The sequence below is a fragment of the Danio rerio genome, chromosome 4, assembly GCF_052040795.2.
Source record: "Danio rerio strain M-AB ecotype USA chromosome 4, GRCz13ab, whole genome shotgun sequence".
Taxonomy (NCBI): Eukaryota; Metazoa; Chordata; class Actinopteri; order Cypriniformes; family Danionidae; genus Danio; species Danio rerio.
The window spans coordinates 63,489,347-63,517,240 of NC_141024.2; the positions used below are offsets into that span (position 1 = coordinate 63,489,347).

General features: G+C 37.8%; 3 protein-coding genes and 3 non-coding genes across 8 annotated transcripts in view; 2 read left to right on the forward strand and 4 right to left on the reverse strand.

The window, feature by feature from the left end:
* LOC137489757 (protein NLRC3-like) overlaps positions 1-27,894 on the forward strand; it is a 407,221-nt gene that overhangs the window by 153,370 nt on the left and 225,957 nt on the right. The gene's annotated exons all lie outside the window — the stretch shown is intronic.
* The window catches only part of LOC148682312 (uncharacterized), a 342,019-nt gene that overhangs the window by 74,431 nt on the left and 239,694 nt on the right, over positions 1-27,894 (reverse strand). The window lies entirely within an intron of this gene.
* Positions 18-90, reverse strand: trnav-aac (transfer RNA valine (anticodon AAC)). The gene has a single exon. It is a non-coding gene; the product is annotated as a tRNA-Val (tRNA).
* trnal-cag (transfer RNA leucine (anticodon CAG)) lies at positions 1,415-1,497 on the forward strand. The gene has a single exon. It is a non-coding gene; the product is annotated as a tRNA-Leu (tRNA).
* On the reverse strand, positions 2,746-2,818 carry trnav-aac (transfer RNA valine (anticodon AAC)). The gene has a single exon. It is a non-coding gene; the product is annotated as a tRNA-Val (tRNA).
* LOC103910670 (uncharacterized) lies at positions 17,703-27,528 on the reverse strand. 3 transcript variants are annotated; one of them, XM_087250550.2, is made up of 12 exons: positions 25,942-26,741; positions 25,759-25,865; positions 24,197-24,371; positions 23,998-24,090; positions 23,668-23,825; positions 20,428-20,490; positions 20,220-20,336; positions 20,017-20,127; positions 19,598-19,699; positions 19,318-19,396; positions 18,526-18,636; positions 17,703-17,986 (listed from the first exon to the last, which is right to left on the reverse strand). In XM_087250550.2, the coding sequence occupies exons 1-7, from the start codon at positions 26,095-26,097 to the stop codon at positions 20,252-20,254; spliced, it is 837 nt and encodes a 278-aa protein (XP_087106676.1). In that variant the 5' UTR covers positions 26,098-26,741; the 3' UTR covers positions 17,703-17,986; positions 18,526-18,636; positions 19,318-19,396; positions 19,598-19,699; positions 20,017-20,127; positions 20,220-20,251. The 3 variants fall into 3 exon arrangements, with proteins under 3 accessions (XP_087106676.1, XP_087106675.1, XP_088506858.1); XM_087250549.2 differs by lacking the exon at positions 20,220-20,336 and having other exon boundaries at positions 23,680-23,825; positions 25,942-27,528; XM_088650732.1 differs by lacking the exon at positions 20,220-20,336 and having other exon boundaries at positions 19,631-19,699; positions 25,942-27,528.

A 27,894-nucleotide genomic window follows, 5' to 3' on the forward strand; every position in this document is an offset into this window, starting at 1 on the left:
CGCCAAAAGAAGAGCACTGTTTCTGCTCGGTTTCGAACCGAGGATCTTTCGCGTGTTAGGCGAACGTGATGACCACTACACTACAGAAACCCCACAAGTGCTTTCACCAGCGAAGTTAGGCCTGCAAGGATAAAACAAGGCGTAATCAATCGAGCGGACAAAGCCAACTCGGCGTGACAAGCTCCCTGCAGGTATTAGGGCCAATTTACAATCCGGGCCCGACACAGCTGTACAGGTCCTTGCGAAATGTCCCCTTTCGTCACATTTGAAGCACCTGAATTCTGGGCGTTCCTTCATCACATTTTCTGAGCTCATGCATAGTCGACAGGTTTTTACCTGATTGGTGTGCATGACTCTAAAGTGCTGTGGCGCTTCCGCCGTCTCGATTTTGGTACTGTATGGTAAGGAGACCATCTCTTCCGGAAATCTGTTTTTTACAAACCTTGTTCCATCTTCTATGTTTGTGCCAGGATACAATCTTCTTTTAATTTTAGATATGGGGAAAACTCCCCATCTCTCTAGCTTGCTTAAAATTTCTTCATTTGCTAGGTAAACAGGCAGATGCTTGAACGAAACAACATAGTCTCTGTTTTGTAACCTCCGTACTTCAGATTTCACTCCTTTAATTGTCAATCCATTGTCTATTAAAATTTCAGTGTCATCTTCAGTCTCCATTGTTACTTCATACTCCTTTTGTTTGTTTGGGTCTCACCGCCAGCATTCTTCCTTCTCCAATCAGCTCCGTGACTGCTTTGGTTATATCAAATCTTCTTGCATCTTTTACATTTTCTACTTCTACAGTTACTGTTGCTTCCTTTGTGCATACTCTTCTTTGTACCTCTTGCTTATCCTTACCTTTCTCACCTCTTCGTTGGCCGGGCTCTTCATTTTATTTATCTCTTTGTCTGTTGTCAAGTCCATTTTCTTTACCTCTCCGTCTATTATCCAGCCCATTTTCTTTATCCTTTCTTGCAAGTCCCTCCATTTCCATGTCGTTGCCGGGGAATCTGTCCATGATTAAAAATAAAACACACTACATAACCACCCTTCAGTCAGCAAAATGTTGCTGTTAGGTGGTTTTTAAAGACAAAAAGAAAACAAAGAAACAAAAACACTCAAGGTCAATAAACAAAAAGGTAGACAAACAAAATGGGGAGAGCCTTTCTCTCCTTACTGCTGCCAACTCACTTCCTGTTTGCTCTATAGCCCCCTCAGGGTGGTGTGGCCGTAAGCAATGACAGCTGTCAAGTGTTGGCTATTGAAACTAGGCGCAGCCCCAGGAGGTGAGCACAGATTAGCTGCCTGCAGCGCCAATGAGCTGGACAGCCGGAGCTGGGCAAGCTGTGAAGCACCAGATTCCATGTCACGGTACTGCGGTGTGACTCCCAGGAGACAGCTCCTGCCAAGCTTGCATGTCAGGATGGCCGAGCGGTCTAAGGCGCTGCGTTCAGGTCGCAGTCTCCACTGGAGGCGTGGGTTCGAATCCCACTTCTGACAAACCGAGCCTGTGGCAGTGTGCTCAGGCTGAATTCTTTAACTCTCTGCCCCCATGTCCGAACGATACAGTAACACTGACAAAGTGCCGCATCACGCGGGCTTTAATGCAAGTGCACTGAAAGGGGATCAAAAGAATTGTCCTGGGATGGTGTTGCTTTTTAAGGTTTGCAGGGCATTTTTTTCGTCAAATCCTCGTACAACGTCAAGTCATGACATTTGACAGATCCATGCCCTTGTATCGTGGATCATCCAGTGAGCAGAGAGCCAATTGAGAATGTGCGTAAAAGCAAATCTGAATGTTTCCGCCCAGTTGCTAACAGGAGACCCTCCGCTTGTAAAGCCATCGTGATAACCACAGGAGCCTCCGGTTAGGGTGAGAGCACTGTCTTGTGGTGCCAGCGCAGAGAGACGGAAAGTCACTTTCCACAATGTTTTCATTCAATGTTCTACGCTGGTGGAATCACCTTCCCATTCCCACTCGGATTACGGATACACCGGTGTCCTTCAAACGACAGCTAACACCCATCTCTTCAGAGTACACCCGAACCCCGGTGAATATCCCTCTCTCTAAAGAAAACGAAACTCCTACTCCAGCACTAAATTCTCTGAGCACAAACAAATTACTTGGAATAAATAGCCCTTTTTCGTATGCATTGCCTTGTCTTGTTGAATACCTCCACTATTGTATGTCGCTTTGGACAAAAGTGTCCGCTAATTGTATGCTTCCGCCCAGTTTCGAACAGGAGACCTTTAGCGTGTAATGCAAACATGATAAACACTACACTACGGAAACCAATAGGCCAGTGCTGCTTCAAGTATTTATAGTCTTTTTTTATAGAGCTGTCTTGTACGGTCTGCACCGTGAAGGGCCAGCAAACGCACTGGCCACCTGCTCATGCACAACACAAAGCTAAAAGAAATCAGATTCTACGCAAGTTTGCGACACCGCGAGGGGCGGTAAACACTGAGCTGAATTCAAACTTCTAGCCTCACACCGCTCTGCAGAAAGAATGTTTTCAGTGAACGTCAGTACTCAACAGAAGCCTGATTTGACAATTGTCATAAAAGCCAGAGGTTGTTTCCGCCCAGTTTCGAACTGGGGACCTTTCGCGTGTGAGGCGAACGTGATAACCACTACGGAAACCTTCAAGCAGATCGAGCTGATAACCCTTTTTGATTGGGTGCCTGTCAAAGATAATTGCTGGTGCGGCAGTGGATGCTATTATTTTCTCGCCAAAAGAAGAGCACTGTTTCTGCTCGGTTTCGAACCGAGGACCTTTCGCGTGTTAGGCGAACATGATGACCACTACACTACAGAAACCCCACAAGTGCTTTCACCAGTGAAGTTAGGCCTGCAAGGATAAAACAAGGCGTACGCGTTGATCAATCGAGCGGACAAAGCCAACTCGGCGTGACAAGCTCCTTGCAGGTATTAGGGCCAATTTACAATCCGGGCCCGACACAGCTGTACAGGTGCTTGCGAAATGTCCCCTTTCGTCACATTTGAAGCACCTTAATTCTACTTTATGAGTACGAACTGACTTCGGCTGAAATACTTGAACTCTAACCATTCTACAGTTTGTTTGAATATGTGTTCTTCTCGATAGAGTCATTTAAAAGGTAAAAACTACGTCGTTCTGGACTGAATATGTTTCATTTTGTATTTGAACAATCCTCATGACTCCTAGTTGGTTGGAATCCTCGAGTGGCCATAGAAATCATTTTGTTTAAAATAATATTTACTTAAGTTAATAATCTGAGTTAAAAAGAAAAAAGACCGGGGACAAGTGATTAGATTGGTATGTTAGAAATGAGGGACCCCTGCGAGAGGCAGGAATAAATCCCTCTCCCCAGGACTTCAGCTGGGTTTTGCTGGGTCAAACGTGGCCCACAACTTTGGAAGCCAATTTTCCTGGTTCTTTGTTTAGTTTTATTATCATTTATGTTAGTTCTAAAGGTTGCCAACTTAACTTTCGAAATTACCATGCAGAGATATGTTAAAATTGCATCTTTAAATGTAAATGGGTTAAATAATCCAATTAAGAGGAGTAAGTTTATAGCCAAAATGAAACATGAAAAAAATCATATTCTTGCAAGAAACACACCTTTCCCCATCTGAACATGATAAACTTAAAAAAATTTGGACATACACAACCTTTTTATAGTTCTTTTAGGAAAAATAATAAAAGGGTAGTTTCAATATCAATACATAATTCTCTTAATTTTGAATTGCTAAAAGAGATATCAGATAAAGAAGGCAGATATATTTTGCTTCAGGGAAAACTAAATAAACAATTAATCACTTTAGTAAATATATATGCACCCCCTGGCAGTAAAACGCTGTTCAATACAATAATCAACCTTTTGGCTATGGAGACTAAGGGAATAACAATATGTGGAGGTGATTTCAATATAGTTCATAACCAACAAAAGGACACTTCCAATAATAAAAGAATTAAAACGGCTCAAATAAGAAGTTTTAAGAATTCATTAAAAGATCTTGGAGTATTAGATGTTTGGAGAGATCTTTACCCCTCAAAACGACAATACTCCTATTATTCTTTACCCCATGCAGTATACAGTAGGATTGATTATTTTTTTATGTTTAGCAGGGACAGACACAGGATAAAAGAATGTGAAATGAAAGCGGCCGATGTATCAGATCATGCAACATTATACCTCACTTTAAATTTGAATGACAGAAAAGCTGATAAAACATGGAGGCTAAATACAAGTATACAAGGGAAAACAGAAGTAGTGGCCCAAATTAAATCAGAAATTGAATTATACGTAGAGAATAATGATAATCGGGAAGTAAGTCCTATAATCTTATGGGATGCAGCTAAAGCTGTATTACGAGGCAAGATCATTTCTATTACAGCAACCCTTAAGAAGATAAAAGAACTTCAATTTTAGAAATCTTGAAGATGAATTAAAGCAATTAACAGAACAACATGCAACTAGTAAAGATACTCAGATTTTGAAGATCAAAAATATAAAAAATAAAACAGATGAGATGTATAGAGAGGACATAAAGAAATTAAAATTCTTAAGGCAAGCCTTTTATGAAACGGGACCAAAAGCAACAAAAAGGCTAGCATGGAAACTTATAAAACAACAACAAAAGGTTTCAATTCATAAGATAAAGGACCCCTATTCAGGAAAAATAGTATATAGTCTGGATAAAATTAAAGAGGCAATTGAAACCTATTATAAATCTTTATACTCACAACAGACACAGGTAAATAATACATCAATTAAAGCTTTTTTGGATTCTCTTGATCTTCCCTGTATTAGATGAGAACAAAATAGTCTCCTAACAAAAGAAATTACAGAGGAGGAATTAGATAAAGCTATAAATAATCTTAAAAATAATAAAACACCCGGCAATGATGGTCTACCTTCTGAATGGTACAAAACATTTAAAAAAAGAGATCTCACCTCTTCTTATATCATCATTTAATTGGACACTTAAAGAGGCAGAAATTCCCCCTTTCTTGGAGGGAAGCAATTATCTCAGTCATACCTAAAGAGGGGAAGGATAACACTGTAGTTGTAGTTCATGTAGACCTGTGTCTGTTTTAAATGGAGACTATAAATTATTTGCCTCTATTTTAGCCAAGAGACTTGAAACATTTTTACCTGATTTGATAGACATAGTTCATGCAATACGACAAATTAAAAAAGATCACATTAAAGCAATTTTAGTTAGCCTAGATGCAGAGAAAGCATTTGACTGTGTAAATTGGGAATATTTATTTAATGTTTAATATAGATTTGGATTTACAGAAAATACAGTTAGAAGCGTTCAATGTTTATATTTAAACCCAGAGGCTAGGATAAAAATAAATGGTTGTCTTTCAAAAAAGATAAAAATAGAAAAAGGAACTAGGCAGGGTTGTCCCCTCTCTCCCCTGATGTTTGCCATGTACATTGAACCTCTAGCCCAGGCAATTAGAGAAGAAAAATCAATTGGGGGGATTAACATTAATAAGGTAGACCATAAAATTGCTCTATATGCGGATGATGTGCTACTATATCTCTCCAATCCAGATGAATCACTTTCTAGTCTGCTTCTTGTTCTTAAAAGGTTTGGAGAACTCTCTGGGTACAAATTAAATATACAAAAAACTCAAATTTTATAATTTGGCTACAACCCAAACAATAAACTTCAACATAAATTAAATAATAATTGGAAACTAAACTCCCTTAAATACTTAGGAGTATGGTTAACACAAGATGCAGCTGACCTGTAATGTCACTGTCTCGGTCCCAGTCATTCCCCTCGCTGGCCAGCAGAGGTCACCGTCACCGGACTTCTAACCATGACGTCATGCACAAACACTAATTACCACACACACCTGCAGCACATCACACTGATGAACCACACTCACTCATAAAAGCAGCTCACACACTCAGTCTTGTGCAAAGATTGGTGGGAGATGGATTTATGTAAACGCAAACTGGGAAGAATTTATGTCAGTTAGTGAAGAAGGGTTAAAAACACTGGATAAAAAGGAGATATCTGACGATGATGAAAAAACAACAGAATAGTAGCAGTAACTATGGAGGCAGCTGAAAAATATATTCCAAAGAGTAAAGGGGGAAGAGAGAGGAAGATAGTGCCTTGGTGGAATGAGAAATGCTGAGAAGTCATAAAACGAAAAAGGAAGGCATTTTTAAAAAAAATGACAAATTCACATAACTTTCAAAATTTAATAGAATATAAAACTGTTCAAGCAAAAGTTAGGCGAGTATTAAGGCAAACAAAAAAAGAATACTGAAGGGAATTTTGTAACAAAATATGAAGTACACCAGAAAAGGAAATATGGAATATGATTGAAAAATGAGAGTAATTAGAAAAGATGTGGAAATTCCTGTGCTCAAAGAAGGAAACGTGATGGCAGTGAATGACAGAGAAAAGGCTATGATGCTAAGAGAAGCATTCACCAAAGTAAACTCTAGAAATTTTTGTGAGGATAGAGTAAGGATCAGGGAGGAGGTGTTATCAAGTAATCCTATGATAAAGCAACGGAAAGAAGAAACAGGCAGTGTTTTGGATGTTCCATTGGAAATGGCAGAACTGAAAAGAGTATAAACAGAGTAAAATAATCTTCCCCTGGTTTAGATAAAGTTACACTATGATTAAACATTTAAGTGACAAGGCTTTGAATATTATGCTAGATTTTTGCAATAAGGTATGGAGAGAAGAAATTTTGCCAACGAGTTGGAAAGAAGCTTTAATTATACCAATTAAGAAACCAGGAAAAGATTATAGTAATCCAAACAGCTACAGACCAAAAGCACTTACATCTCATTTAGGTAAAATAATGGAAAAAACTGACAGATTAATGTATCATTTGGAAAAGGGTAAGAAATTATCACCAAATCAGAGTGGCTTTGGGGGGTAGAGGGACTATGGATCCAGTAGTATGTTTAGAGACAGATATAAGAAAAGCATTAATGAATAAAGAATCAGTGGGAGCAGTATTTTTTTTTATATTGAAAAGGCCTATGATATGGCATGGCATGATGGACTGTTAATAAAACTGGAAAAAATGGGAGTAGAAGGGAGAATGTTTAATTGGGTTAAATATTTTTTTTTTTTGCAAGAGAGATCAATTAAGGTAAAAGTAGGAGAATTTAAAACACCAAAACAATTGACAGAGAATGGTACTCCTCAAGGGAGTGTCATAAGCCCGTTGCTTTTCATTATAATGATTAATGAAGTATTTGAGAAAGTAGATAGGGGGGATAAGTAGGTCTTTAATTGCGGATGATGGAGCTTTGTGGTTTAGGGGAAGAAATATAGATTATATTATGAGGAAAATGCAAGAGGCATTAAATAAGGTTGAAGAGTGGTCCATTTTAAATGGGGTTTCAAGTTTTCAGTGGAAAAATGCAAGTGGTCTTGTTTACAAAAAAAGTAAAGGAACAAATTTGAAGTTAAGGTTATATAATCAACTGCTAGAACGGGTATCAAAAAAAAGATTTTTAGGTATGTGGTTAGATCATAGACTTACATGGAATGAACATATTAAAAGGATGGAAGATAAATGCAAAAAGGTTCTGAACAAAATGAGATGTGTAGCTGGGCAGGTCTGGGGGGCAGACAGATTGGCTTTAAAAACTATATATATTACACTGATTAGATCAGTGTTGGATTACAGCTGTGTAGTGTACAGTTCAGCAGCAAAGACTCATCTAGAGAAGGTAGAAAGAATACAGGCTCAGGCATTAAGGATTTGTTGTGGAGCGATCCGATCATCTACTGTGTCAGCACTTCTAGTTGAAGTAGGAGAAATGCCTCTTAGTTTGAGGAAACGGTTAACGGCAGTTTATTGGGTTAATCTAATGGGGCAGGAGGAGTCTCACCCTACAATTAAGGTTTTACAGAAATGCTGGGAGTATGGAAAAAGTGAATGTAACTGTTTTGGGTGGATAGTGGAACATTTAGTAGAGGAAGTGAACATTAAAGAGTTAAGTATATCTCCCAGACTGATTATACCTGCTGTACCTCTGTGGGTTCTGCCTCAACCAGTAGTGGATTTAAAAATGTTAGAAAACAGACAAAAAGAGGGAATGGGACAATTGGAGGAAATGTATGTAAGGGAATATTTAATAGAAGAATACGGAGATATGATACATGTTTATTCAGATGCATCAAAAAATCCAGATAATGACCAGCTAGGAATAGCATATGTAATTCCAAAGTTCAATATAATTAAAAAAAATAAGGATTTCAAACAAATTGGCAGTGTATACAGGGGAAATGTTGGCATTAAGTTTAGCTTTAGAATGGGTGAAAGATGTGGGAATTAAGAAAGTTTTAGTCTACTCGGATTGCAGTTCTGCTCTTAAGCATTGAAGCAAAACACTCAGACTGTAGGCAAGTTTAGCAATTGAAATATTATACGAGTTGTATAAATTAGATGGAGAGAGTAAAGGTAGTGTTTATCTGGGTGCCAGCTCATGTGGGATTACAAGGAAACGAAGAAACAGATAAAATGGCAAAGCAAGCTACTATGGAAGAGAATATAGGAATGGAAGTGAATTACAGTAGAATTGAAGTTAAAGCAAAAATAAAGAAACAAATAATGGGGAAATGGCAGCTCCATTGGGAAGCAGGAAAGAATAGAAGACAAATTTACAATATTCAGCTAAAAGTAGGTAAAGTGAGGCACTCAAAAGGAAAGAGGATACTATTTTATCCAGACTAAGAATTGGGCATACTGGACCTAACAGTACATTGAAGGTAATGGCACAGCACAGAACAGGTCTATGAGTGTGGGAAAAATGAATCTGTTGAACATGTGATCATGCATTGTGAGCGGTATAATGAAGAAAGAAGAGAGTTATGGGAAGAAGTCAAGAAAGAGATTATGAGTTTACATTGAAATTTTTATTTAATCCTGAGGTAGGAAGGCATATTAAGTACACTGCATTGTTTAGATTTTTAAAAGACACAGGACTGATTAATAATATTTCATTATTAGAATTACTTTAATGCAAATTTATAAAGTTTAAGGTAGGGAGGGAGGGAGTTATTTTCTGAACCTGACATAGTGGGAGGACTGAGCAGAAGTCAGAGGAACTGGAGACACGGCGCTGGCGGATACGAAGTCTCTCACTAGGTTAGGGGAAGGGATTATAATGGGAACAGTAGAGTCTCTGAATCAGGTTACAGGCAGGTGGGGGGTAATGCACAAGAACTGGTGCGATCCGCCAAATAAAAACAAAAGAAGTCCTGTGCGAAGTCTTGTTCTGCCCTGTCTGACATTACAGGGCAAAATTATTATAATTTCAAAGATTATTATTATTATTATTATTATTATGCAGCACAATTAAGACCATTGGCATGTTGGTGTGATCTTGAAGTAGAAACAAGATGGAAGGAAATAGAAAGCAAAATTCAGGAAATACCAATTCAAGCATTAATAGGTAAAAAAAAAAAATAAACTAATTTCCAGATGAAGATCCAGTATCTTAACCCACTAACAGAGTTTACTCTGAAAACTTAGTATACAGTGGTGAAGGAACTTCATTTGGAAAAACAAATTAAAATCTTGAATTGGGTGGCGCATGACTCTGATTTCAATCCTGTAACTATGGATAATAGATTTAAACGATGGGTATATTTAGGAATCTCTTCATTTTGTACAATTATAAAAGATGGCAGAATGGAATGCTTCCAAACTTTAAAAGATAAGTTTGGTCTTCAAAAGCAAGATGTATTTAGATCTTTACAGTTGCTGGACTATTAAACAAAATAAATACAGGATGAGGACTGGAACAACCAGCTTGTTCAGATTTTTGTACAGACATACAAGAAAAGTATGACTAAAAAATTTCTAAATTATATAGAGCAATAAGTAATTCTAGAGGACTCTCAACAGACTATATAAGATTAAAATTGGTAAATGAAGTAGGCATTATACTAAATTAAGACCAATGGGTTAAAATATGTGCTGTCCCACACACCTCAACAAGCTCAAGAATGTGGCGCGAGTTTTGTTGGAAAGACTTAATTCGATTTTATTTTTTTATTTTTTATTTTTATTTTTTAAATTACACCCAAAATTAAATCATTACAATCCGGGACTATTTATCCTTGTTGGAGAAACTGCTGAGTAAAAGAGGCACATCATGTGCATATATTCTGGCAGTGTTCAAGAATTGATAGTTTTTGGGAAATGGTGCACTTCACCATCAATGATATTATTTTAAGCTTTACTTGCATCTCTTGTTTGTTATATATATATTTATATAACAAACTTATTTTCACAATGATACATAACCTATAGAATTATGTAAATGTTCAGTTATAATTATATTGTTGTTGAGGAGAAAGTCAGCAATTTACTCCATTTCTTTTCAAAGGTTTCTAATTGTAATCCAAGTGCATGTGTCATTTTTCCATTTCCTTAACTTCTGCTATAATTTCGAACCATTCATCTAGTTAGTGGCTCTTCTTTATACCATTTCCGGGTTATAGCTTTTTTACTTGATGCCAAAAATATCTTAAATAGATATTTATTTTCCTTTTTTTAGATTAATAGAAGTATCTTCTAGATAAAGTACTTCAAATGATCTAGGAATATAAAGATCAAAAATACAATATTAAGAGTAAGTTTATCAAAACAAAGAACAGAAATTATCAATGTGTAACGTAGTAGGTTAAATCGCTCTTTTACCGTAATTTAGTGAAATGACTGACCAATGGGCACTGTACCAGTTTATAGGTAATACGCTAGTATTTAGTTTTAAGTGACGTGCACACACACACCCTTTGATCCTAGCATCAAGCATGCCAAGAATTATGAGACAAACACATTCCTTAGTCATCTTTCTGATTGCCATGAGGCGAGCATTGGTTTATTTTGTTATTAAGAAAATATGCAACTTAATGTAAAATAAAAGTATGTCCGGATATGGGGGTCCAAAATAAAAAATCCAATAAAGCCACCAGCCCCTCAGGTCTATACATCTAAGGAAATTAGCTGCACAGATTGGAATCAGGTGGCAGGATTCTGCAAGCAAAAAGTAGGAAACAGAAAAATTAACACTGCAATGTAGAGAGAGAAAAAATAAAATGACTTTGACATTAGAAAACGAAGCAACTTGATGATAATTCTCACCTTTTCTGTGTTTCGCATGACCCAAACGACACCAACAAAACGAAGCTCATCAAGAAATTAAAAGGACACTCAAAGAACCCCCTGAGAAGCAGGAGGACTTCCTGGCCAAGGTAGTCAAATCCAGGACCTCTGAAAATCCACCATCACAGACCAGAGCAGGCAAATGGAGAAACTTAAGGGCAAGGGTTAGCGACAAAGGCAAGCGTCAGCACCAACGATGAAAGCTCCACCGACGACAGAGACAGCAACAAGGATAGTGACAACATAGCCTCGCAGGCACCTGCTTTGTCTATTCCGGATGCCAAAAGAAAGAGGAGTAAAGAGCTGGACGACCTCCTGCAGCCACTTTGGCCCACAAATCCAAGTACAAGGGAAAAGCAGAAGGAAAAGACAGCAAATCATAAGTAAAATAAATAAACAAAACTCTTGCTCCAGCCCAAACTAAATCACAGCTGATCCAAATAATTCAAAACTGTGAACACTTTTGATTGTTTGCATCAGCTCTGTTAGATTAGGGATGGAGCAAAACGGTGCAGAGCTGCGGCCCTCCATGAATTGATTTTGAGACCCTGGATCTTGCTCATCTTGTGTTGGTCTCTGGTGGTCACAGTCAGCATCAAAACATCCTGCAAAACTTTGGTCTCAATTAAAATGATCTGTGTTGTGTTCTCTAGGACATGCCTTTTTTTTTATTTTATTTTTTTTATATGAATAAATCAATGCTGCGGATCCCCTTTTACGGCGGTCTGTTTAACAAATATAGATTAGGCAAAAACATTGAAAAAAAAAAACTTGTTAGTAAATCTCGTTCAGGCTGTCAATCAAATCCATTGACTCCGCCCACCGTGTTGACCTGAGGTAATTTGATTTCGGTAAGTAAAACAATTGTTTTGACCTTTTAAATTGATAAAATGAGATTTTGCCCAAACTTTTTGGTAAAACAGATCGCCTGCGTAGCTCACAAACTTTGTAATCTGTCGCTGAAAATGCAGTTTGGTTGTTTGTTGCTGATTTAATTATGGAAAACGGGCACCTTTCCACTGAGGTCAAGTTTGTTTTTATATTCACACATTCGGACCTTGACCGTTTTAATATGATTTCAGGCAGGATTCTTTGGAAAGTCAAAGTGGAGAAATCATATTAGCATATGAGACATGTTTACAGTCAATGAAGTTACTTGGTGGTGCTCTGTTGCTATCAGTCTTACCGGCGATTTCAGACCCTTATATTGTTCATGATAATAGCTTAAACAATGTAGGGGGTTAAAATGTTACATTTCGAGTTACTTCGATCATTTTGAGGTTGTTGTTATTATGCTATATATGAGAAAACCAATTAAATGCTAGCCGTGTCAGTTTCTCACAGTTCATATCGATTTTTAATTACCTGTAGCGTACAGTCCACAGATAAAATTACTTATTAATTTTTATCAAGGAGTATCTTGCGTGGGCTTTACGACTCCGGGCTCCACGAAGTCTGGGTATCCGTGACACCTTTCGTTATCCAGAGCCACCCAGAGAGATAGGCCGGGAGCTTCAAAGACATTTCTGCCCAAACACACACACACACACACACACACACACACACTCACAAGGACACTAGTCCAAAAAAAGAAATTGGGCTGAGAAATCAGGGACCAGCAAAAAACTAAAATGTTATGCTTTCAAACCTTGTATCTCATTTCTGACCTTTCCTACCTGTACAACCTATCTTATAACCCGTATGCCTGGTTCATTTAGGCCTTTTTAGAGCATAAATAATATAAGTGTGAGTATTATGTTGATGTACTTTATGTACTTTTATTGTTGATGTACCTGTTCATGTCGGGTACTGCTCAAGGAGGCCATCCCGTTAAGAGGTCTAGCGGCTCCTTTATGCCGCGTGGCTCGCTCCGAACCCACGTTTTCTTATTTTCCGGCAAAATAAACTCAGTTTAAAGTTGCGATCGCGTTCCTCCAACCTGTATTGCAAACTCCACGCATCAAGAAGGACAGCACCGGAATCATCAGACAAGGAAGAGACTCGCATAAAGAGAGAGACCTCCAGACATTAAAGTCCAGGTGTTTTTAGTTATGCTGATAAGCTGTGCCCCTTTTATCAAAAAGGTGTTTTGTATAATCTTGGTGATCCTTAATGGTGTGTGTGGAACTGAAAGATATTTTGCCACTCTTTATCTGAAATCTCTATTTCCGCGCTTTGCTATCTCTCTCTGTTTGTTACATGTTCTATAGACCCGTATAGTCTATCTCCACATGGTTTACCTTTGTTCTATGTTTTATGTATGTTCGTGCATTTGTTTGTTATCCGTCTGACTAGTCTATAAATCCCATTATAATCAAACGAATTGTACTGTTTGCCTCACAGAAAAAGTCACTGAAAGACAGATTTCCCTGCCTAGCTTTTATAAGTTGATTTAAAGCTTATAAATTATTATTCTACTTTACAAGAAGTAGTAATAATTCCCTTTTCTAAATGAATAGATCATTACCGTGTCCATTTGGAAGAGCGGCGGCTCTGGTTATGTTTGTTTGGTCAAGTTAACAATAAATTAATCCAGAATGTTAATGATTAATATTTATTCATTATTGTTGATAATTAATATTCATAATCTGAGAGTCCGCTTTGGTTGAGCGGGCAGGATCATATACAATCATATGTTTGTTTGACCAAATTGACCGAAGCTTAAGCCGGAATATTAATTAAGAAAAAAAGTTATTGTTGATTATTAATATCCATAGAATGAGCTAATTTCTTTTACATACCTGTATCATTTCCATCCATCCGTCTGTCTATCTTTTTACATGTGTGTGTGTGTGTGTGTGTGTACATTGTGTCCTCAATATCCATAAGTATGAACGTTACTAACTATGGGTTATTTCTCACTGTCCTATAAGGGTGGAGTGAAGGGAGATCAGCATTTCAGGTCGATAGTGAAGTCCGATAAGCTGCATAGTTTGAGTGAAAGGTTATTTATACTCTGGATGACATGATGATCCAGCTCATCTAAAATAACATCAAATTGTTTCAGGGGAAGCTGACCTTTTTTTTCTTTTTTTACTTTTACCTGTCAAGATGACTACAGATTTGAACAAAACACTCACAACTTTTTTGTTTAAAATAGTGTCATCTTTACACATGTCAAAAAAAAAATCTTTATGCTGCAGCGGAAATGTCTTAATGTATTTTTTTACATAACTGCCGTGCAAATGTCTAGTTACTTATATTTACATAGTTTTGTGTTTTCCTTGTTAAAAATTAGTTGGAGGTGGTATCCCCTTCGTCACATTTTTGCTACTTGAAACAAATGCATTTTGCAAGAGGGCAGAAGGCAAGCCATTGTGTAAATCTGGTTGATGCTTGCTGTAATAGAAAGAGATGATGACTGTCCAGCTTGTTGCTTCACCCGGCAGATGACATGCTGTGTGGACCCTCAGCCTTGTGATGGATGGCATCTCCCTCACAGTTGCTTACTCTGAACACGTTACTCTAGATGTAGATGTATAAGTCAGATAGAAATGCATAAGGTTTTGCATATAAATATTTGTGCTTAACACATTTGTTTTAGTTTATTTGCCTCTTACATGACACTAGAATGTTTGGTGTGTGTGTGCGCGTGTGAGAGACAACAGCATGCAAATGTAAAAACAAATCTAAACTACACTTTTATAAAAAAATAAAAAATGTTCTCAAGTGTTACTCTTGCGGGTTTTTTTCACATAAGTTTAGATTTTTTTACTATGTATTGTATAAAACTGTTTATTCCAGGGGGACTCCAGTTCTTTGGCCTCACGCCTTTGCAAACACCTTGTTGGATTATTTTCAGCGCATTAATCAATGTTGGTCCTGTCTGAAAGAGATATAAGGCGTTTTATTTTCAGTAACATGCAATCTAACTTCTTTTGGAAATCTTACACAGGGTTACTCACCTTTTATGTTCAGCTCCGTTGTCATTAAGCAAAAAATGGCTTGTTGCCTTTCATCAAGCTTTTCCCTGCAATAATTTTTTTTGGGCCAAAATTTCTGCAGGAGATAGTCCAGCTCCTCTTCATCCCGCTTTCTTTTGGCATCTGGCATTGGCAAAGCAGGTGCCTGCGAGACTATGTTGTCACTCTCTTTATAACTGTCGTCGGTGGCGCTTTCATCGTTGACACTGTTGTCGATGTCATCGTTGGGTCTGTCGGCACTGTCGTTGGGTCCTTTGTCAGGTCTTTTGTTGCCGGGTCTTTTTCGTTTTCGTCTATGGCGCTTTCGGTTTCACTTTTGTTGGCGCTGTCGTCTTTGGAATTCTGTGTCCAAGGGTCCAAGGATTGTGCAGGGCGAAGTGCCGATCAGGGTGCCCAGTGGAAGGAGAGAACTCAGCGTGTAGCCTGCTGTCATCGTGCTCGTTGTCTGTGAGGACAGCGTCTGTTAAATACTCTCCTCCCAATGAGCAGCAGCTGCCCCTGATCAGCCCGTGATGAGGTGTGATGAGTCGTTTCCATGAGGACGCTGCTAACCACACTGGCAGGTCCGCCACAATATATATATATATATATATATATATATATATATATATATATGAGCAATTCCAGTGTTATGGATGTGCCATTTGTAGTAAAATCTCAAAATATAAAGTGACAGATGAAGTATATGTTAACACTATATTGAAACATCTCTTTATACTTTTTTCAGGATGAAAATAGTCACAGAATTGTGGGAGCAGAAAAATATCAATTAGGAAACATTTTTTATATTTAAAATTCGAAAAATAAACATGCGTTATGGATGTGACGAAACAGTCTGCAAGTTTAAAGTATACAAGATAGTTTGTTGAAATTCTTTAAATTAAACTGCACAACCCAACATAATCGGTGCTAATCGAAAAGATAAGTGTTGGACCACTGTAGTTCAAAGATGACTGATTGATCTGATTTTACATGTCTGTATTTATGAGGAAAAACCATCTTTATGGATGTGATCTCTCTCTGTTTTGGATGTGACAGATTGCCACTTGTGTGACTTTGCTAAATCAAGTATAATAGTTTGAATACACAGATACATTTTTGAGAAGTTTTAAAGCATTGTAAAACTTTTTTTTATGGCAAGTTGACATTTGCATACAATTGCTCATGTATACTTTTTTCAGTAAAGAAAAGTCTTTTGAGGTCTAACCATAGAGGACATCAATGCAACGATCAAAGGGTGTGTGACTGTCACCTTACTGCGGTTGCAAAAATACCAGCGTGTTCCCTATACACTGGTTACAGGCCTGTATTAGTAACTCAGCGGCCCCTGGGCACAATGTCTTGTAGGCCCCCTATAGCCGCACCCCATAGTTGTATAAAAAAAATAAGATTAATATAATATTTGTTAAAAAATTGTATCTGTAATGTATTGCCCCCATTTAAAAAAAAATTATATACAGTACATATATTTCTAGTCTACAAAGATTTAACATTTTTTTTAAAGCATTTAAAGCACACAAAAAAAAAAAAAAATATATATATATATATATATATATATATATACTAATACAACTAGGGGAAATTAATGGATTTTAATATGCTTGTTCAAGTTCACTGTAGCAGTACTAACATTTATTTTTAAGGGTATTTATAATGTATGACTTCTACAAACTTACAATGCACATGATTTGGATAACACCTCTCCAATCCAGTTCGAGGAATATGAGTCCTCCATGATACACGCACTTAATAATGATTCCTACTTCTCTTACTCGTGATGAGGAGCAGGCAAACTCTAAGTGAGGACGGACCCCTGTGCCCATTGCTTAATCTGGCCCTGATTGTTTAAAGTACCAATTAGTCATTAGGTGGTCATTTCACCGAAGCAGAATGATTCAGCAACCGTTTGATTGACAGCACGTCGAAAGATGTTGCGAAAATTGTAGACTGTTCACTATAACAGTAAAAGAACTATTTAAATAACAATAGTCTGTGTTACCTTGATCCGCCGAAGATAAAGTTGGATGTTGAATAACAGTATGATTGACAGCACGTCGTCACAGGCAAAAGAGGTGTGGCTTTTATTTTATGCCAAGTAATGGTTTAACTAGTGATAGCATTTTCTAACCGATGATTTAACTCCTCAAAGCAAAGAACAAGTGCACTTCACTTACGACTGAAGGAGAAGACTGAGCAGAGTTGAGCCAGTGTATAGATCAAGACCGTGATTGAGCATTTATTTTAGAAACTGCACCTCTATGAAACAGCAAGTGACATTAAAGGTGGGTGATAAAAAGACATTTGCTGCCCTCTAGTGGACAACGTTTGAAACGTTTAGACCTAACCGCCAGACTGCTTTTACTAATTCTAATTTTAATTGTACATTTATCTATATATATATATATATATATATATATATATATATATATATATATATATATATATATATATATATATATATGTAATTTTTTTTTTTTTTTTTTACTTGGGCATGCATTTTTAAAGCTTTTGAGCATCTTGGCTTTCCATCAAGCATTTTTTTTTAAATTTATATTCTGAGCTGCGCATAACAATTAATGGAGACATAGCGACATTTTCCAGAATGTAAAAACTCAATACAACACAGAATTGTCTTAAACGTTTATTTCAATGTTAAAGTTTTGTTTTTGCATGCAGAATTAGATTTCAACAAAGATTAAACACTTGTACCTAAAAATTAAGCACTAGTAACATGAAAATAGACATGTGTACAGGTTATAGATTAAATGCCAAAACAGCTTGTCATGCACACGTTGTCGTCAACAAAGACGGAAAGAGGAAAGGAGGGAAAAAAAAAAAAAAAAAAAGTCCATCAGGATTTCCTCCATTGCCTGAATTTTTTTTCCGAGGAACACTTTTGTCTGGGTCCTGAAAAGGATAAAAATGTAATTAGAGAAAAAGTGACTCAAAAACAAAACAAAAGTAATTAATATATGGTCTTCATGGCTGAAAATCTGTCATGTTTAAATGCACGTCACCCAGTAATAATAATAAAAAAATAATAAGATCCTTGCAATTAGTCTTCATGTATTACAGCAACACGTCTACTATTTGTAATTGATAGCTGCGAGCCGCTGTGTCAGATTTGTCCTCGGGGTCAGATTTGATACAACACCCGAGCACATGGAGCACAGTTGACTTAATGAAAAACACAGTGCATAACATAAAGACAGAATGTGGCGGAGGGTTGAGAGCACCTATGCTGGATTTAGTGACTGGCGCAGGTCTCCCCAGCTGCTGTTTGGGTGCTGCTACATTTACGAACAACCCAACAAGTTGTTTAGCATGCGTGCATGGCTGCTATTATGCTTACACATGTAATATTTTTTTCCTGAGGCGATTTAAACCGAAATACGCAATGGCACTATCAAACATGGATGGAGTTTAGACTTTGCTGCTGACTTTACCTTTTCCTTCTTGCTACTGACATCCTGGCCAGAACGGTTATCGTCATCCTCACTCATCTCTGAACTCGTGTTAGACTCCTCTGTACCATATCCAAGGATTTTCTTGGTAAGCTATGAATAAAAGGCACAAGTTAAATATTTTGACCAGAAGTGACATGACCAACAACATCCTAAAATTATAAAGGTCTGTCTAAAGTGAAAGTTTCAGTGTCCAAACTATAGAAACGATGCCACTTTTAATTTGCAACACATTAAGGGCCCTATCATACACCAGGCGCAATGTGGTGCAAGGCACGACGCAATTGTTGTTTGCTAGTTTCCGCTTGGCGCAAGAGGTGCTTTTTGACGATTTGCGCCAAGCTGTTTAAATAGCAAATGCATTTGCGCTCATAAAGGGAATGGGAGGTGAGACTCTGATCTGAACTCTGAGACTCTGAACACACCTATAACTCATTAAAAAAATAAGCTCAACCCTTTTAGATCATGCGGCACGGCGCAAAGCGAAATTTTCCGTCCTTATATTAGCAAAAGTGGATTCTAACACACCCTGAATGCGTTTGAGCCCTGCGCATGGACTGTCAAAATGGAGCCCTGAGTCGACAAAGTGCAGTGGACATGTTCTAGTCAACAGGATTGCCGTTGACAATTAAAAACGCGGCCGGGACTGGTGTATGTTGACTGTAGCTATACAAAGTCACTATTTAAAATTAAGACACTTTTTTTTTTTTTTCACATCAAGTCTCCAAAGATGTGCTTTTAATTAAATGTGCTAAAATATTCAAAGAAACTTACGATCACACTTTCGGTTCTTTTCAGCTCAGGAATACGTAGGTCTCTTTCTGGAGTGGGTTCTCGCGTTACTGTCACATCGCTGTCATCGGAAGACACGAGAAGAACACACGCATCATGCACACGCATCACCACATTTGAGCAATAATTTCAATAATTGTTTGTACAGAAACAAAAATGAGGACGCTTGATAATTTGCGTTTCATTCCACTGTGGCAACCCCGGATTAATAAAGGGACTGAATCGAAAAAGAATATGAATGAATATATTTTAATAAAATTACAGTCTCTCTGTCAGTTGCTCTGTGCTCGCTCACATTCGTATGGGGGTTTGGGCTGCGGTGGCTCCTTTCAGTAACATCAACGACATGGGAATACTGTATTTTCTGAAAAATATTCAGAATAACACATGCATCTTCACAGAAACAACATCGGGAAGACTGGCTTTTCTGAAAAATATTCAGAATAACACATGCATCTTCACAGAAACAACATCGGGAAGACTGGCTTTTCTGAAAATTATTGAGAAGAGCACATGCATCTATACATTTGAGCAATCAATGTTTGTACAGGAACAAAAAAAAAAAACAAAACAAAACAAGGATGCTTGATATGTTGCTGATTTATTCCGCTGTGGCGATGCCGGATTAATTAAGGGACTCTGCCGAACAGAAAAAGAATGAATATATTTTAATAAACTTACAATCTCTATCTCTCTTTCAGTCGATGTCCGTTCGCTCACGATTGTATGTGGCTTTGGGCTGTTTTCCCTCCTCCTCTCAGTAACATCCCCGACATGCTCAGACTCTCCGTCCTGAAAAATATTGAGAAGAGCACACGCATCTTCACATTTGAGCAATCAATGTTTGTACAGGAACAAACTATTAGATATTCTGAAGTAAGTACCCTGTCCCATCTGCGAATTAGGGCATACAGTACTATAAATAAGGCTTTGCCAGTGTAATATGTGCTGGACAAGTTGGCGGTTCATTCTGCGGTGGTGACCACGGATTATTAAAGGGACTGAGTCGAAAAGAAAATTAACAAATCAAGATATTCGTAAAAAAAAAAAACTTAGACTCAATCTTCTCCTTTTGAGCTCTGGCACATTTACATCTTGCAAATGGGTGGCATCTCGCATCTCGTCATCAGTATTGTGATCAGGAGCCTTTCCTTCCTGAAAAATATTGAGAAGAACACACGCATCTTCACATTTGAGCAATCAATGTTTGCACAAAAACAAAGATATTTTGAAGTAGGTTGAAAATTTGCCTTCGCCCTAATTTGTATGCCAAATGGCTACCAGGGCTTGTAACATTTTAAAACGGCACACATTATTCTTTTGTGGGGGACGCGGTGGCGCAGCACTGTCACCTCACAGCAAGAAGGTCGGTGGTTCGAACCTCGGCTGGGTCAGTTGCCGTTTCTGTGTAAAGTTAGCATGTTTTCCCTACTTTCGTGTGGGTTTCCTCCGTTTTCCCCCACAGTTTAAACAAAAGTGGTACAGGTGAATTGGGTAGACTGAAATTGTCTGTTGTGAATGAGTGTGTATGGATGTTTTCTAGAGATGGGTTGCAGCAGGAAGGGCATTCGCTGCGTAAAGCATGTGCTGGATAAGTGGCGGTTCATTCCTCTGTGGCGACCCCGGGACTTAATAAAGGGACTAAGCCAAAAAGAAAATGAATGAATGAATTAAAATATTCGAACAAACTTAGTCAAATCCCCCTGTCACTTCCTCTGACCTTAGGCACATGTAGGTGTGTTTGTGGGGTGGATTTAAAAAAATACACGCATCTTCACATTTGAGCAATGACTTAAGTTAACTTGTTTCATGCATTATTTTTCAAAATTCCTATTTTGCGTGGATCAAAGTCAATACCTTTTTGGCTGCACGTGTAGGTTAACAAGAATGATTGAAACATCCTGGTTAAAAATATGCAGCGTGGAAATGACATTAATTCTGACATTATTTTGAAAAGTTTATAGGTAAGTCTGTATGTGAATATACGCAAATGCAGTTAACGTTGCCCTTAGGAACTCCAGCTCTGCACTAAAATTCACAGAGTCTTAAGAATCTAACGTTTACGTTACAGCCCGAATTAATATATGATCACAAACATTGGCGTCACTTTGATACATCAAGCTACACTTTCTGCAAAGCAGCTTCGAGATTCATTATGAAAAGCGCTCAAGGCATCAAATAACGCGACAATTAGGTTACAATATTGACGCAAGCAATACACAAGTTACTCAAACATTCGAATATATAAGAAGTGTTTATACAACAAATCATAAAATTTTCCTTTATTGCAGCCATGTGGTGCGTGCGTGTCGCTGGTGTGTCTGTGTGTGAGAGTCACTCAGGTCGTAACGGATGCTGTACTTTTGGTGCTTTTTTTGTGCAGGTATAGGCCCTGATTGGTTAACTATGGATTGTGAATTGGTCAATTAAGCACATTTGTTTTTCAAAACACTTGAGAGTAACTCTGAAGAAAATCAAACACAACAATCAAATTCAAGCTATTCGAATTGATATTGATAGAATGATACAGATAGAACCAGTTAGATCAGAACACAATCTGGTGGTCAGAACACAGGGCCCTTAAAGACAGCTATAGTATATGGGGGTCAGCGAAAAGGACAATCAGAACCAGGTAGAACTGCTTGACACTCAGAACACAGCACTACATCCGCCTGGATTAGAACATCAGCCTACTGTCATACTCTACAACTCCCACTCTTTTGTGTTTTCCTGGATTCTTCTTAAAAGTTGCGCATGTACCTCATCGCCGACCTAATTTCACCCTCATGTACCTGGATAAACATCTATATTTTGATCCTTGAACAACATTCCAATCAGCCCATCAGAAATAAGGGGTACGACGTTTACAGTTTATGTTCAGTTTAGGCTTATGGTTAGGTTTATGCACATCTACTTGATTGTTATCCAACTATTATTGAACTCTAATTTAGGGAGTAATTTACAGTTATGGCTAGGTTTAGGGGTAGGGTATCGATATGGACTACATTTTCCAACAAAAATGATGTAAACTTTACCTGTTGAAATGTATAGAGCAAGATGTCAGTGATGGCTGGGGCCAGACAGAATATGAGGTCATTTTCTTTCTTGTATGTATGCATGTATGTATGTATGTATTAGAGTTGGACAAAAAGAACAAGATCTCGATTTGACCCCCTAGACCAGGGGTCACCAAACTTGTTCCTGAAGGGCCGGAGTCCTGCAGATCTTAGCTCCAACCCTAATCAAGCACACCTGAACAGCTAATCAAGGTCTTATATGCGTACTTGAAACACTCAGGCAGGTGTGTTGAAGCAAGCTGGAGCTAAACCCTGCAGGGACACCGGCCCTCCAGGACCGAGATTGGTGACCCCTGCCCTAGACGATCTTAATCCAGCATTTCTACGATTCTGTCAATCATATTTTCAAGTTCAGGAGAGAAAAAAAGGCGGCTGCACGAGTCTTTTCATGGTTTCACACACGTTACTCATTTGACATTGACACCTCCAAATGATGTTGAATGAGTCATATACGGTATTTATAAGGTATAATTCACCTAAAAATGTCATTTTTGAATTAATATTATGCTGTATTCGTGGCCAGGAAATCACATGTGACGGAAGCTGCAGACCGTGAGCTGTTATCACAGAGAGGCCGTGCGCGTGTCTACTTTTGTTAACAGAACCTGCATATGTTGCGAGTAACAGGTAATAAAGTTGTAAATAATATTCAGTTTGTGGCACAGAGTGATCGTTTGGGAACAGCGTGCGAAGTATGAACAGCAGTCAAAATAAATCCGAAAGTGTGCACTTCATTTAAATTATCATATCGCATTATAGAGTTATGATTATTTCAAGCGTTTGATGTTTTTCTTTCATAGCGAACACACAGTTGTGCATGAAAATAAATGTTTACAGTGTCAGTATAACTACTCTAGCCAATATACTGTTGAATATAATTTAATAATGACAAATGTCTGATTTTACCAGTGAATACAACTGTCTAATAATGTTGCCAATGACAAATTGCAAACATATATCTCAAACATAATAATTCAACATCAGAATTATTATAAGCAGAATAGAACTATTTACATCTACACATAAATTTTATTATCGATGTTGTGCCATTTGTTTGTTTTTACCATACCTTTATTTTACATCTATAGAATCTTGAGAAAATAGTGATCTTTATTTTAAGCAAAAAAAAATTCCGATTCTCATTTTAGCCAGAATCGTGCAGCTCTAGTATGTATGTATGTATTTGTAATTCCTGAAAAGTGCATGGGTAGAAATTTACACACAAAATAACAGGCTAAAAACATTAACAGCTTACAAGAACACTTGCTTTGCTTTCAGGCGCTGGATGTCTGCGATGGGGTTAGTAAGGGGGAGTCCTGTCGCTCCCAGGAAGAAGCATCCTCTGTCATCCGTTCCCGAAGCCTGAGCCTGAAGGCAGAGTGGCCGGACGTGCCTGAAATAGCACTCCAGCCACTGCGGCAAAAGAGAGAGGTGCATAGGTTACACACGAGACATGTTACACTTTACAACATACGTGCTCATCAGTTTAATCATGAATTAAAATGTTCTACACTGGCATTTCTCACCAGACAGTTTTAGTCATTAAATTTTTTATGGTAATTATCTTTGTTTAGGATCAACTTGCCTCTTCCTCTTTCTGGCTCAGGCTCATGGCTTTGCTGGGAGGCGTCAGAATGACAGCGTCCCCCTCTGGCCGCCTGCCCAGCCACTCCCGCACCTGTGCGTGTAGAGCGTAAGAACAGATATGAGGCCTGTTACAGGGCTCAACAAGCAAACAAGTCAGTGTTTTGAACGCAACTAAAAGGTGTTGGCTCTGGCCTTACCTTAAGCTCCATAACGCTTACATGACCCAGACGGTGTAGCCACACTAGTGTGGCCACGCAGAAGCTGCGAAATTCCATCTGGGTCCTGGGATGCAGCTCGCACCGCTGGCTGAGGCGACAGGCAACCTCAGCCATATCCGCCTCCATTGTGGAGGGGTAGGGGCTTTTGCTGCTGCTGAAAAGAAGAAGGAAAAAAAAACTTCAGTCATGGTTAAAACAATGAGGAAAAAATTAAGACAATTAGCAAATCAAAAACACAGGCAACCAGAGAATACAGATTTACGTCTTCGGTACTATGAGGAGCTTAATAAAATATAAAAACACAATCAGAAAGTAGAGTACACCCAAAAACAGCTCAAAACAATTGAAGAATCTGTTGACTCCAACAATTTCTGGGACAACTGGAACCTCCTGAATAAACATATTCAGGATATATATAAATATTTGATGTGCTTTTTCAATACTGTACTGAATGTCATGCCAATAAAACAACTTGAACTTGAGAGAGGACGAATTGACATCTAGACTAGCTGCAAAATATGTATACACCCTACACACCATAAGAAATAGTTAATGTAAGTTCATGTATCTTATTTAAACTTTTTATTATTATTATTATTATTATTGTTGTTGTTGTTATATTTATCAAATGTATTGTTTTTTTGTCATTATACCTTATCTGTATTATTATCATTATTATTATTTTTCAATTGTTTTAATATATTTCATATTTGAAGTGCTTTGGCAATACTGTACTGAATGTCATGCCAATAAAGCAACTTGAACTTGTACTCTGCTACGCATAGGCTATTATTAATCAGAAACGGATTGGTCGCTCAGAAACACCATGGTCTTGAATTTGCAAACAGTCGGCAAGTGCCGGAGAACAGTCGAAGCCTTCAAACGCATGTTTATTTTTTAATTTTATTAAACACAAGTTTTACTAGCATTTACATTACAGTGTCATTTAAAGACTTGACGAGGTGACATTGACTGAAAAAAAGAAAACGGACTTTAAAAAATTATTGCCGTTCATGTGTGTTTGTGATGCATGTTATGGTTCACAGTTCACCATCTGCACGCATGCCTACATACCTGGCTGGAAACCACCACACAGTGTGTGCAAACAGAAACTGGCAGTGATTGTCCCACCTATGATTACTTCTGATTGGCCCACTGCTCTGAAAATAAGTTATGACTGTACAGTCTAAAAAATACGTTGCTCACATACGTGGCCTTTCTAAAGACTCAAGCTTAAAAGTCAAACATGTCCATCAACCATGTGTTCACATAGAAAACAACGGTAAACCCGTGTGGTAGAGTGGAAAAATGCAGTCGGTGAGGACAGACCCTTACTCACTAATGGCCATATTGACATGTTCAGGGAATAGAATTGAATCGGAAGATCATTACAATGTACTTTATACTATTCCTACTGTTAGTTATATTTCCAAAAGTTACTTTAGATTGAGCAGTATTCCTATTTTAAAAAGGTTTGTGGACAAAATCTTAGCTGTTCTCTGGCAATAATACATAGGATTTCAGGCATGACTCTGTCTTACCTTGTGTTACATTGTATTCTGTGACTTTCCATAACATATAGTGGAACTACTTGTTTGCAGTTCACCCATGTTTGCTGCAAAGGCTCCCCTTGTCCCATACTGTCTTCCTAAAATGTAATTCACAACAACACTAAGGGAAAATTTACATATAACCCACAACAAAAAGTTATTGACATTACCTACCTTTTGATGATCACCATTCAGAGGAAGGTTACATTGCAGAGGAACAATGTACGCCACAGCTTTGTTCAAACTGCTTCTGTTCTTGGGAAAGTTTACTGAATAACCATCTGGTGGCATAACAATATTAATGAGTTGCTTGCTCCTGCAGCAACACATTATTTTAAAGCCTCCAGAATGTTTAAGAGGAGGAAAGGCATCTTCAACAATATCGATGAATTTCTGTGGTGTCCAATGCACATCAGAAAACCTCAGTTTTTTTCCCAAGTCCACTTGCCTGAAGGCACATACCTTCTTCAACACTTGGGATTTATGCTGTGTTTACTAGAGCACAGCTAAAAAAAAAGTGCTCCCTTGACTGGGTTGAATTAAATTTTTTTAGAGTCTTTACTATACGGTGGTAACAGCTTGCTCAAAGACCCTGCAACTTTATTGGACCGGTTTGCTGAAAACTGATTCATGGAGGGAAAGGGTAGCTGAACAGTTGGAGTGACAGTTGTTGGAGCGACACTGTAAAACATTGCTGTTAAAACGGTCAGATTCTACGGTAAAATAATTTTTTTCACTAAAACAGTAATATTCTGTTAAAAACAGTGTATTCTGGGTAACATTTTTGTTTTCGAGAAAGTAACCAACTGCTGAAAACTGTAAGCTAACAGAGTTCAGACTCGACATTTTGAAGTCTGCATTTGAAATCACACTTTGTGCCCTTGTTCACTATTCCATCAACTAGTTCACCAATATAGTTCACCTGACAGAGTTAATGAACACTAATGAGTGAATTCAGACACTGATGAACACCTGCTGTTTATAATCACAATTTCTGAAGGAAAGAAACAAGAAACACAAAGCGTGACTTCAGTTACAGCATTAAATAAAATCAAGTAAAATAAAACAGCTTCAGTCTCAGCAGAGGATCCTTAAACGACTCCACAAACAACAGCAGAAACACTTATTACTGACTGCTTGGACTTCCATAATCTGATTAAGATCCAACAGAAATTTAGTTGTTTTTTGTGTCACCGTAATGGAGTGAGGGGCTGGTTTAGTTGGGCTCTTTGGTCCGTGAAACGCTTTGCAGTGCTTTGTTCAATTCACACTGTCATGTTTTTTAAGATGCAAGTATTCAGCTTAGTGACATTTTAAGGCTTAACTAGGTCAATTAGGGTAAAGTTGGGGAAATGTTGTCAATAAGTTTAGCATTACAATGGGTGAAAGATGCGGGAATTAAGGAAAGTTTAGTTGGCTCAGATTGTAATTTTGCTCTTAAGTATTGAAACAAAACACTCAGACTGTAGTCAAGATTTAGTTATTGAAATGTTACAAGAGTTGTATAAATTAAAAGGAGAAAAAGTAAAGGTAGTGGTCATGTGGGTGCCGGTGTTACACCGAATTCTGTGACTCGTATTCTGTGACCCTAGTAGGCGCTGTTCTCACAGTTGGCTTGAAAACACTCCCTTATTCGGGATTGGACACGTAAACAGCGTACATGCCATCACGTGAACGCACTAGGCTCCCGTGAACACAATATCAGCGCGCATCATTCTCCGTTCAATATATTTTCCTTGCCTTTGATATAAAGATGTTAAATTCAAATCTATTTACCAGCCCATCCAAGAACCATTTTACTATAATATAAGCAGTACAGCAAGTTTTTTACCTTAATTTTATGATTTAAAATAAATAAATAAATCAGTATGTTTTTGCCTTCTTTTTCCCCCGTAAGCAGTTACGTAGATTATGGTTGATCCTCTTAAATGTTTCCTGAAATAGGTTTATACATTTTCTTAATTGTTTTTTAAATTTAAAAGAAAATATTGTGAAATGTTGTGAATGTGTGTGAAATGCTGGTTAAACAGAATGTAGGCACACAAATTAAAACAGAAAGTCCATACTTTAAATTTGCAATAAAATGTTTTTATTTACTTATTTGTGTATATTTAAAAAAGGTTCAAT